The 12,882-nt window shown below is 39.5% G+C and overlaps 1 protein-coding gene across 1 annotated transcript; it reads left to right on the forward strand.

The window, feature by feature from the left end:
- The first annotated feature begins 224 nt into the window (after nt 1-224).
- On the forward strand, nt 225-12,393 carry Dnali1 (Putative inner dynein arm light chain, axonemal Dnali1). The gene is made up of 5 exons (XM_072302932.1): nt 225-509; nt 953-1,093; nt 2,503-2,635; nt 4,462-4,607; nt 5,911-12,393. The coding sequence occupies exons 1-5, from the start codon at nt 225-227 to the stop codon at nt 6,121-6,123; spliced, it is 918 nt and encodes a 305-aa protein (XP_072159033.1). The 3' UTR covers nt 6,124-12,393.
- The last annotated feature ends 489 nt before the right edge of the window (nt 12,394-12,882 follow it).

Raw genomic sequence — 12,882 nt, forward strand, 5'->3', positions numbered from 1 at the left:
TCATAAACATTCATTTCCAAACGGCGGTAACTTGCGCCCTACAAATTCAAGAAAACACTAGGCATTTCGTTCGAAATTTGCGTCTGTTCACGCGGTTCACGCTGTCACCATCGTGGTTATTTTCGTTGGATTTGAGATTAAGTTGTGCTCATGTTGCGTTGAGCTTGTTATGTCAGTGTGTATTCGGTCTTGTTATAATCATTTTGGTAAACAAAATCGTAATTATGGTTAATAAACCCTCAGGAATTAGACAAAAAAAAGCTGGCGGGCCTCAGAAACGAGCAAAACCCTATACGGCCATGCAAATGGAATATCTCACTGAGGCCATTAGAAAGAGACAGAAAGTTATTGAGTGTAAAAAAACAGACACTGTTGTGAATGCGGAAAAGACGGTTGCATGGCAAGATGTGAGCAACGAGATAAACGCCCAGCTCACCCCTGAAGATGGACCACGGACCCTTGTTCAGCTCGAAGGAAAGTGGAAACAAATGAAACGCGACGCCGGGAAAGTCATTAGGAAAATTTATCGAGAATGGGGTGGAACGGGAGGAGGACCCCGCAGTGGAAAGAAACACTGCCAGCACTGAAAGTACTAGAAGAAAAAGTATACTACTGGCTCTACGGTTTTATGCAACAGGCAGCTTCATTATTGTCAGCGCAGATTTCATGGGAATAAGCGTATCACGGGGATGTGAGATTATTCATGAGGTTACCCGTCAAATTGCTTTACTCCGACCCCAGTATATATTCATGCCTCGGAATGATCATGAAATTCACACAATACAAAGGAAATTTTATGAGCTTGCCCGCTTCCCAAAGGTCGTTGGGTCTGTCGACTGTACTCATATCCGAATTCAATCACCAGGTTTGTGCTTAATCCTTTCTGCCTAATGTGATTTTGATTGAAATACTGAGGAAATGTCATGTATGTGGACATTTCTTCTTTTTCCAGTGCACTCCTGGGCCAAGCACCAGCTCTGACAAACGGGGTGCAGTCGGCGGAGTGGAAAGAGATAAGGACACGGAGGATATTTTGAACTGCATCTTGCCACCGCGTGAATGGGAACAAGATGGTCAGTTGTGGATTCAGCAAGTAAGTGAAATCAGGTTTGAAATAGCTTCTAGGCCGTCCATAAATTACCCATCCAAGGGAGGGCCCCTTGCTGCATGGGTGCAGAAAGTTCTTCGGCCTACGCAGTTTCAAGCAACAAGGGAGTAAACCCACGCACTATGACATTGCGCGTTCGCAGTAATTTACTAAAAATAAACGTTTTTGCCATTGCCTCAAAAAATGTTACGCTTCCCCAATCATTTTTTTTCTTAAAAAAAAAAATCAATGTTTCTACTCATCCATTAGTGTTTACTAAGTCGGCCGGAAAAAGTTTACGTTCTCCTTCATTTCGCGGACATGCAACTTTACTTACTCGAAAGTCGAAAAAATTGTATCACGTGTTCCGCCCCATCCAACTTTTCTACTCTGCCGTTAAAATCTCTGAGTTAGCCGAAACTAAACCAAGCTCTCCTCAATGTTGTGGATGTGCGAAAAAGGTTTTTTTGCTGTATATAAGGACCCCCTACTTACGCGCTTGCTTCTTGACAACGAAAACATCTGCAGTTGTTAATTGACAAAATTGAATCTATAGAAGCCGCCACTTGCCGCCAGCGATCTCTCTCATTTCATTAAAATCCCATACGTTTTTACCTACAAACACATTCAGATAGCTTAAAATGCGGCGAATTTTCTCGTTATAATCCTGCAGAACATCCAATTTCAAAAACGGGATCTTATTCGTCGCTCTTTGATGCGGTAGGTCTCCCTTTTTCACAAGGAGTCGGGTAAGTCCCCACCTATCCGTCAGTCGTTATTTCAGTTTTGAATCGAAGAGCCGAGTCTCTTGATTTAGGCGGATCTCCTTTTGATTCAAGCAAAAAGTCCGATTGAATCAAGAGTATTTTTTCTTGTCAATATTTTTAAGAGTCAGGGCTCTAGATCCAAGCGACTTTTTTTCCAGCGTGTCAGATGCTTAAAAAGACATGATTTGAAATAGTTTTCAGACAACATTTTTTGTTCAAAGCGTCAAACCCATTTTAGAAAGGAAATAAACACTGGAAAAAAACACACTGGATCTAGAGTCCAGACTCTTGAAATCATCGACAAGAAAAAATACTCTTGATTCAATTAGATTCAAGCTTAAATCAAGAAGCAAAGCCTCTTAATTTGAGCGGATTTCCTTTTGATTTAAGCTTAAATCTGATTGAATCGCGAGTCCTTTTTCTTGTCAATGTTTTCAAGAGTCTGGACTCTAGATCCAATGTGTTTCTTTTTCCAGTGAAGGCGACTTGACAATTTTTCCCTGACATTTCCGTCTTTTCCTTGACATTTCCAGGGTTTCCCCGACAGTTCCCGGTTTTCCCGGTATTCTCTGACTGTGGCGACCCTGCATGGAGTCGTGAGAATGTTTTTCAGGCGTTTCCTGCAAGTTTCATGATTTATTTTTACAGGTCTCAAGCGACCCGGCAACACGGCTGGATGTACTAAAATTGGCTGAGCAGTTGGACATGCGCCTTCAGCAGCGGCAAGCTCGAGAGACCGGCATATGTCCTGTCAGAAGGGAGCTCTTCACTCAATGTTTCGGTAAATGAAAATGAATTAGCACGTCAAAGTCCTCCTCGATCCTCATTGAACACGATTGTGCCCAATAAATGGGCTTTTCATTAAAATGAGTGAAATCGCTGGTGGCGAGTGTCGGCATCTATGTTTCGTTTTGTTATGTTAATTAACCAACTACAGATGGACCAGGTTTAGCAGAAAGGAGCCAAGCCAAATCAGGTATTGCCAAATTTAACTGGGCAATTTAATTTTGCACAAGAGAACGTTTGTGCGGATTCCTTTGAAATAAGAATTTGCTTCGCACTAAGCGGAAAATTCACTGAAATTTGCACAAAAATCCGCTCAACCGTTTCGTAAAACATTGAATTGCCAGATTAAATTTGGCAATGGCTGATGTGGCTTGGCTCCTTTCTGCTTAACGCGGTCCAGATGGTCTCGTTGTCAAGAGGCAAACGTAAGTAGGGAGCCGTTATACAGCAAATAAATTTTCTCGCGCATCCACAACAATGGAAAAGGGCTTGGTCTTTTTTCCGCCTACTCGGAGATTTTAACGCCAGAGTAGAAAAGTTGGATGTGGCGGAACGCGCGATACAACTATTTCGACTTTCAAGTGGGTAAAATTGCATACCTACAAAATGAAGGAAAATTGAACCCATTTCGGCTGACTTGGAGACTTTAACGCGTGAGTAGAAAAGTTTGATTGGGCGAAGCACATGATACTGTTGAAGTTGAAACAAATTAATTCCGTTCCATAATGTGAAATTCCGCATCAATGCCTTACTTGTATGTAGGGTGTCACCTGAGCACTGATAAGCTTTACCTTTCTCATGCCCAGTCACATATGTATTAGCTTTATTCAATTAGTTGTGAGAGTACGCCTGTAGCCGTACGAAGTCGCTTTCTTTTCCACATATAAAATAATTATCATTTAATATGTTTTACGTAAATCCCTCATCCCTTAAAAAGTTAGGAGCCCAGGGTGCAAGTGACAATCATGTAACGATCAATTGCGCTGCAAAATCGTAAAAATGACGTGAATTTAAGTCAAAATTTCGGGCTACGAAGTGCCAACTTTACGAGCGACGAAGTGCCAACTTTACGAGCGACAAAGTGCCAACTATACGGGCGACAAAGTGCTAACTTTACGAGCGACAAAGTGCAAATTGTACGGTGAGAAAGTGCTAACTGAGGGCAACAAAGTGCCAATTAGTTAAACTTACAATTCAACCGATCGTTTATATGTTAATCTTCCGGGCAACACAGTTTCGGTCGACACAGTGACAACTGAATTAAGTGAAACTAAGTTTCTCTTGAACTAATGTGACCAATTTTCCGTACAGAAAAGCAGTAGGATCGCTTTCGTACTTATCAAGTAAAACCCGACCAGATATAGCTTTTGCTACCAACGTAGTGAGCAGACATCTCGGGAATCCAACTAAAAATGATATAGTCAAAGTGAAAAGAATTTTGCGATATAAAAAAACGTTGAACTAATAAAGAGGAATAAGGATAGATATATGAAATAGAAATCCGATTATCATTAAAGAAAGGTACTTTTCAGCTGGAGACTCATAACCGGGAGTTTCCCCTTCTCAACGAGTGGATTGAGATTATGCGTCCGGCCATGATAGTTTTGTAGTTAGTCGGTCGCTTGCGTTGTATCGAACCGGCGAGATGCCTTTTTGCTGATAAAATGTAATACCTTTCTCGCAATCTTGGTTGAACCATTTTTGGACCTAAACTCGAAATAATATTTTCGTTAAAAACGACAGGGTCCCTCTATGAGCTGCTTTTATTATTCGTCATTACCATTTCGAACTCCAAATTAATTGATTTGCCTTTTTTTCCAGATGAACTCATTCGACAGGTGACCATCAACTGCGCTGAGAGGGGTCTCCTCTTGCTCCGCGTTCGGGACGAGTTGAGAATGACCGCTGTAGCCTACCAGAAATTGTACGAAAGCAGTATTGCCTTCGGCATACGAAAGGCTCTATACGTAAGAAATGTATTCACTATCAGTCATAACAATACGCTACACAGGAAAGCATTCGTGAATTTCTTGGGGGGGGGGGGGGGGATGACAATATTTTTTTGTTTCGGAACAGGAAAATTGTATGACTTTTAAAAATATTAACTTTCTAAAACAGTAATCGAGAAAATCGATGAAAAGGGTCCAAACAAAAGGGGAAGTAGAAACCACATGCATTCATTTTTACTTGTCTACATTTTTGAAACACTCGTTGTTTCATTTTTACTTGTCTAAATTTTTGAATCACCCATTATTTTATTTTTAATTATCATCCTAATTTCTCTCTAGCACTGTTCTCCTTGTATATTGTATAAGCCCTAAAGGATCCTTGCATAACTTATCTAAGAATGACGGGCGATTTGTAATGTATATAGTTTATTTCATATTCAATTAAGTAACTTCATCTCAATTTATTTATAAATCCTTTTTTTATAATTTTTATTAATTAAGTTAATCTATGCCACGACCATAACCGTACATGGTTTCGATCAGATCGTCTATCGTCAGAAGCGGTGGAAATTCGAAAAATTAGAAACTTTCCCGCCAAGGTCTCCATTTAGTCCTTAGATGCTATCATCACTATTATTAATTATATTAACGCAGAACAAAAGCCGTTAATAAAGACAAGGTTTCCCGGATTTAGACCGATATTATTTACTGTTTTAGAGGATATTGGTGGCAGGGGTGCTAGACAAGTTACGAAGAGGGGGGCGACGCAACGTGCCAATCAGGAACGCGCCGGACGAGACACTTGATTTCCGCTGTGAAAAAACTTTGCTAACGGACGAGGCGATCTGAAGAATAAGAAATGCCGACGGAACACCAAAATACAAATTAGTGACGCTTCGAAAGTGCTAGTTTAACGCCATGAAACCGTCAAACCCTGCTTTCTTGGTCCACTCGCTGTATTTGTCCAATACAGTTGTGGTCAAAAGTTCATTCAGAGGGCGGAAAATTCATCTTATGAATAAAACACTTGTTTATGAAGGATGTAATATCGTAACCACGGGTACGCGTCTTGAATCTTCAGATTACGGTGAAGTCAAAATTTGAAGAGCAAATGAAAGATGTCTGGTTTATTTATTTTTTTTTATACACAACAGGGAAAATTTAGATTCAGTGAAACCTTGCAATTTGCTCAATACCTTTTTTTAAATCAAGAAATGAGCAAAATTAATTATTGAATTTATACTTTTTCGTCGATAATTCAGCAGCTTTCCCAACGAAAATCCCGTCCAACTGGTGATTAAGGGTTTTTCTTTTTCACCAGGCGGAACAAGGAAAGGAAGACATGGCAGAAAAAGTAGAGCAACTAACGGCGGAGAAGAATAAGCTCCAACTCCAAGTGGTTGACCTGAAAGCAAAGGCTGATATGATAGAGCGGAGAGCGAAAGAGTTACGTCTGGCCGAAGAAAAACAGCATGCTGAGGAGATAAGTTTCTTAAGGAGGGCGAACCAGCAACTGAAGGTGAGAGAGATTTGAAAATCAGTAACTAGAAACGAGAAGACCTTTTATGGGAGTGGTAAGGGGTAAATCAGGAAGATACTCAGAAAAAGGAATACAATCAGAAATTGAGGCAAAAGGCTTTTTTGTAACTAGGATCTACACTGCCGTGCTAAGGAAGCCGTATGAACATCCAAGAGTTGCCAAATTTCCTTGAATAAAACATCTACTCGTGAGGAAAGTTTCCTTACTTTTCCTTGAAATTTTCAGAAACCCCTACATTAAATGGACCGCGTTTAACAGAAAGGAACCCAGCCACATCAGCTATTGCCAAATTTTACTGGGCAATTTAATTTTTAACAAGAGAACGTTTCTATGGATTCCTTTGAAAATTTTAAGGAATTTGCTTCGTACTGTGGAGAAAATTCGCTGAAATTTGCACGAGAATCCGCACAACCGTTTCCATGTAAGAAATTGAATTGCCAAATTAAATTTGGCAATAGCTGATGTGGCTTGGTTCCTTTCTGTTTAATGCGGTCCAAATGGCGAACAAAATTGTCGAAAAATTTTAAAATATTCACCATTTTCCCAGTAAATTTGACTTTTATTGAAGGAAATATAGCAACATCTGAGGACTCATACGGCGTTTTTCCTTAGCACAACAGTATAGGGCAGGGAAATGTTATCGAGAACCGAATGGAACAGAGGGCATTTGTAAGGAATTCCAGTGGTCTACGTAGACTTGAAAAAAAAAAAAAAAAAAAAAAAAAAAAAAAAAAAAAAAAACGGAAGACGTAAATAAATTCATGAATTCCTTTTTTTTTGGCGCGTAATCGGCAATTAACATGCAAAATCTATCCCTCCTAACTACTAAAGGATGGTTTTGCTCACCTCCTGCAGCCTGATCATTTACTTATCGTATCTATTGACCTTGATGGATAACAGCTGCGTTTCTATCACGCCGATATGGCAGCGACCATGGACTGCTCTGCTGTGCTAAGGAAGAACGCCGTATGAGCCTTCAGACGTTGCCAAGTTTCCTCCGATGAAAACTGAATTTACTGGGAAAATTGCGAAAATTATTTTCTAAAATTTTCAGACAATTTTGTACACAATTTTATCTAAAATATCTGAAAATTTCAAGGAAAAATATGCACGAATACAGTCAAAAATACGTGTTTTATCGAGGGAAATTTGGCAACTCTCGGATGTTCATACGGTGTTCTTCCTTAGCACGGGGGTGCTCCCAGTAGATATCTCAATGGATACGGCTCTAGATACGTATCCGCCGCTCCGGGGTGGTGGATAACGGCTGCATCTATTGAATTTCGTCAGGTTTGAGGTTAGAAGTCTGGTGTGATCCAATTACTTCATAAGTGTGGTGAACATTTTGATGAAAAGAAAGAGTGTGAACCGTGTAGATAATGGCTCTTGCTCCCGGATTTCTACAGCGTTTGCCAGTATTCGAGGCTGAAGCAGAGGACCAAGATCCCATCCATACTGTCCGTATTCAAAGAAAAAGAACGAGAGACCTTCGCAACCCCTTTGATGCGCCGGAGATAATTTTTAAAACCAAATTTCGGCTGAGAAAGCAAATGCATTTTCATCCTACCTGGCCACAACATTCAAGCCGCATGACGAATCGCCCCTTCCTGAAGAAGTGGAAACCTATTTGGATTCAGCACTGCCTATGTGTATGCCCATCAAACCAATGTCTCCACCCGAAACCAAATCAACGATCTTGAAAGTACCCAACAACAAGGCTCCTGGTCACGACCAAGTGTTCAATAAAATCCTAAAAGAATTCTCAAATAAAATGCGCGCCGCACTCGATTGCCTTTTTAATGCAATTAACAAGAGGAGTCATACTTTCTAGCAGATTGGAAAAACTCATATCTACGAAATAACGAAGCAAGGCAAAAATCCACAAATGTGGAATCTTATCGTCCTTTCAGCCTCCTACCATCCGGGAGAAAATTTCCGAAACTTTGAACTTTTCGTGAAAAAAGAGCCTTGGACAGTAGTATCCACAGATCTGATGGGACCATTTCCGCGCAGCTCCCTAGGATTTTCTTACATCGCAGTGTTTGTAGACTTGTTCACGTAACAGGTCAGGGTGATCCAAAAGTCCCTTCCACCCCCTCTAACTTTTTACCTAATTGAGGTAAAGATATGAAACTTGGGGGATATCCCTAGGTCAAAGGGAGCTAGGGAGCCGCCGGTTAAAGTTCAAAATGACCAAAAATTTATTTTTTTAGAAATCTAAGTTCAAATTTGTTTATCTTATGCCAAAATACTCTCAAATTCCAAGTTTTAGGCAAATCCATCAGGAAAAAACCGAGGTGACAATTTTCGGCCATTTTAAACTTTAACCGGCGGCCATTTTAGAAATTTTGGTTTTTTTGAAAATCTAACGTCAAATTCGTTTTTCACGTGTCAAAATACCCCTACCAAACGATTTTCGCGCAAATCCATCGACAACCGGTGTGAATTTTCGGCCATTTTGAACTTTAACCGGCCGCCATTTTGAAACGGTTTGAGATATTGACTTCGGGTTTGCGCGAAAAGTTGTCTTTTTTTACGCTCTTTCGAACGAGTTATCACAAAGGGGGTCTTCCCATTTGAAAATTAAAAGTTGGGGGCCGTTGCCCCCCCCCCAAGGGGGGCCCCTCTGAGAATTTTAGGGGGGCCAAAAGGTAGCTCCCTTTGACCCTGGAATATCCCCCAAGTTTCAAATCTTTAGCTCAATTAGGTAAAAAGTTAGAGGGGGTGGAAGGGACTTTTGGATCACCCTGTAGGTAGAAGCAACACCTCTTAGGAGGGCAACGGCGGAAATCGTCGACGACGAAACGTGCTGTACTAGGGTGTTTCCAAAACCAAGATCTGAAATTTTGACGGGACGCTCCCTAAATCGGTTCGAAAGGGCAAAAAACTGATTCCAGAGAAATTTCAGGCTGATTCAATGATATTTAGAGGTCGCTCCAGCTTCAGCGTCGATCCGATAACTAGCGATTATTTGGATTATTTTTTAACAATCGAATATAGGAGAGACGCACAGGATTTTGCTTCACTCTGTTGTCCCAAAATCCCTGTGTTAGGTAATTTCTCTCCCTTTTCCTTTATCAAAACCAGGACTGTCCTATCTACGCGAGACGGAAACAGAAACAGCGAAAACATTGAGGCCGAAGAGGGAAAGAATGCGAGAATTGCGGCACCCGCTCCGGCCACGGCCGGAAAAAGGATTTTCTTTGTTTTTTTTGCTTAGACTTTTCAACCACGAGATGATTACCGAGAGTTCCTGGAATTAATAAAAATATTCTTGGGCGCTACTCTAAAAGATCAGGCAGTTTTACGGACTCCAGGAGCCATCTCCAGTGCTCGATGGATGGTGATTGCGTTGTACGCTCTGAAAATGTGAATGTTTCAAGCCAAAATCAACCTCAATGAGACTCAAAAATCAAGTTTGAATGACCTGTGTATTTTTATTGCTTTTGTATATGCAAAAGCATAGTTTTTAGCATCAATATCTTCTCGTGCACCTATCACTGACCTACAAATCTTAAAACAACTTGTAAAATTTAAAGGTATTGACGAAGAAATTAGTCAATCCTGTGTGAAAAATTTTTTTAGACACTTGTGGTATCTTAGTTCGGAACTTTTTCCTCTAGCTTTATTTAGTGATAAAATAGATGCCCAAGAAAAAAGCGAAACTGTTAAAGCCATGAAAGAGAGAGAAGTTGGAAAAAAAGAACCGCGAAAATTATCTCTTCCAGAAGAAAAAGTCCCTGAAAATCTGGGCCGAAATTTAAGTTATTTTGCAAATAAAAATTCACATCATTTTTTTTTCATACTTAGGTATTCCACACTCATTTTTAGATGAAAGCCCTTTCCTCTGGGAAAAAAAAAGATGAGTATTTAGCAGCTTGCACCATTGTAAAAAACATAACTGTTACGAATTATAATGGAGAGAGAGGAGTTGCTTTAATTGAACAGTGCAATAATTCTCTGACGAAAGATGAAGATTAAAAACAGTTCCTTCTTAAAGTTGCGTAGAAAGACATTTCCAGAAGTCACAAAAAAAAATATTGAAAAAAACATTCCTTTAAAAATCTTTTGAGCCTCTAATAACTTTTTAAGTGTTTGATTTCTGGTTTAAGATTATTAAATTAATTGACTTTGGCACAGGGTAACCATCTTATTTTGGCACTTATGCTCTCAAAATTATTAACAAAGTATGAATTCAAACATTGTCACTTTTCCCGAAGTAATTCTATTAATCTTTTATTGTTATTTTTCAAATTAAAGTTTCTAACACTGTTTTATTATTTTGTTCAATCATGAAGTCATATGATAAGAACAACTTATGGTAACTTGTATGTTACGGTGCTGCGCCACCATAGTGGTCTTGACAGTTAGAGGATTCAATCTTTCAAGTAGAAAACAGCAATTCATTGCAGACTACATGGGATGTTTACAAGTGATATAAAATGTGTTTCAGGGAATTTTCAGTAGAAACACGTATAGATATTACAATTGTCACACAGAATAAGTATTATTTGCCATCTTTGTCCCAGGATTTTTTTTAAAGCATTTTTAAGGGACAGACCAAAAAATAACTAAAAATAGCTATTTTTAACGGATGCGCGTATCTGGAGCAACCTCTAAATATTCTTCGATTTCATCGAAATTTTACCAAGACCGTTTTTTTACCTATTCGAACCGAATGAGGGGGGTCCTGTTAAAATTTCCGTTAAAAATTGAAAAACCCTCACTTTTGAGACACCCTAGTGCTGTACCGATGGGGTGCACCAGAAACTGGAAGCGCCTGCAATACTGCAGGTATACTTCAAGCATCCCTCCGTCTCCCCTAGCCCGCAGCGGAAACCGATTTCTAGTCTCGCTCTCTGCATTTTACCCACGAACCACGCTATTTGGAAATGCATTGAGCAGCGCGCGTAAACAACTTTGGAAGGTGTAAGTAAAAATGGAGAGTCCAAATTGAGACTCTAAAATCAGTGGATAACAAACAAAAAATAGTTACCGGACGGCTGTTTGTCAGAGGTAAACAAAAACTTCAAGATACGAAGGAGCTAGATGCACCTGGAAAGCAACTAGATGTTTAGAAGGTTGGATGTGTGGGTTAATTCGGAGTTCTTCTAGAGGTTGCAACTCTACAAAGACAATGTCAATCAAATTTTGGCCAAAATTCTTCCAAGGTGTCACCCTGAATTCATAATTATTGCGACTTCATGTTCGGACTTTTGATTATTTACCTCTTTATCATTCATTTTACTATCACTGTCATTGTTACCACTGTATTTTATTTCTTAATATTCTGATGCTTGAATCATTTATGTAAAATTTGCCTCTTACATATTTATTGTTTCTTAGTGATTTTTTTTCTCATATATTTATTGTATTTTGATATTTCTCATTGGTTTTTAATATTTTAGTTTAAGCATGTTCCTACTTCAATTTGCTTTGCTTCGTGTATTGTGAGGATTGTCTACACATTTCCGCGGATACAAAACACAGGATGTGGACTTAGCCTGAAAGTGTGAACGTTTTGACAGTTTGATTTTCTCTATTTTTCAGGGCTTTGGTCATCTTCAACCATGATTGTTAGTTTTAATATTTTGATAAATGTTGGTTCAATATTTATGTTCCTTCTTCTGTGAAGCTTGTCTATATTATTTAAGATTTTCGAGCTGATTATCCTTCAGCTGTCCATGAGGCTGTTCCATAACAAGCCTTCATCGGAACAGAAGTTGAGCTCGTCAATGAAAGCGCAACAACCCATGTTGTCTTTAATGAACTCATGCTCCGGTCGGATTCCAGCCTTCCACAAGCGTTTAGCTAGGCTCCTTCGTTTTCTGCGGAACATGAACATCAAACATGGCACTTGGCAGCCAATTACGTAAGAGAATAAGTCAATACTGTAAATAGGTATCTGTTTGTGGCCAAGTTTATGTACTTGCCGTCTGGATTATTTTGTGATATTATTTGAGTGTCGTAGAAAATGTTTAGGAATTTCGATTTCATTTTGGACAAGGAAGAGGAAATTTACGACCCTGCCCCTTTGCCAAGGAGGCCGAAATTAATAAGACCCAGAATAAACCTAATGGACGTGTGAGATCATCCGGAGTTCTTCCAGAGGTTTCGACTCTCCAAAGCCACTGTAAATCAAATTTTGGCCCAAAAAAAGATCACAAGTATGTGAAATGTAGTGGACCTCACTTAAGTTTCTCTGCTCTGAAAAAAAATAGGTAGTCCAAAATGTGTCAATTGTGGTCAAAACCACATAGCAAATTATTCCAGTTGCGAGATTGCAGAGTTTTTCAAACAACGTAGGCTGGCAGATTTAAACAAGAAAAAGCGGTCAGCAAAAATATGTCTTTCGTTAGTATGGCTAGCAATGGACAAAGCTATTCCTATGAGCCTACAGGCTATAACAAGGAAAAAGATCACATGAATAACCTAAGAGGCAAAAAAAGAAAGAAAGAAAAAAGAACGTAAAAAAAACCGTGCAATTTCAAGTGCTGTTGAAAATGATCAACCCATTTAACAGTCTCTCATCTCCCCTTACTTTGAAACCTTAAACCCTAAGGAAAACGGACAAAGGTGTTCCTGTGGGAGCACGTACGTACAGCGCAAAAGAAAGCGTTACGAGACATCCTCAACTTTCTAAGTACACCTTTTCTATTTATTATACATAATAATTTATTACTTTAAGTATGAGGCAGCTACCATATTCAGCGCCTCTCAAACATGCCGGCTGCTTTTAAGCGCCCTTCTCGT

Source organism: Bemisia tabaci, chromosome 7, assembly GCF_918797505.1.
Source record: "Bemisia tabaci chromosome 7, PGI_BMITA_v3".
Taxonomy (NCBI): Eukaryota; Metazoa; Arthropoda; class Insecta; order Hemiptera; family Aleyrodidae; genus Bemisia; species Bemisia tabaci.

Bases quoted from the DNA above. Each gene is read 5' to 3' on its own strand.
- Dnali1 (XM_072302932.1), top strand. From the start codon at position 225: ATGGTTAATAAACCCTCAGGAATTAGACAAAAAAAAGCTGGCGGGCCT. The intron at 510-952 runs GTCATTAGGAAA...TTCTTTTTCCAG, and splicing joins TGAAACGCGACGCCGGGAAA to TGCACTCCTGGGCCAAGCAC. The intron at 1,094-2,502 runs GTAAGTGAAATC...TTATTTTTACAG, and splicing joins GTCAGTTGTGGATTCAGCAA to GTCTCAAGCGACCCGGCAAC.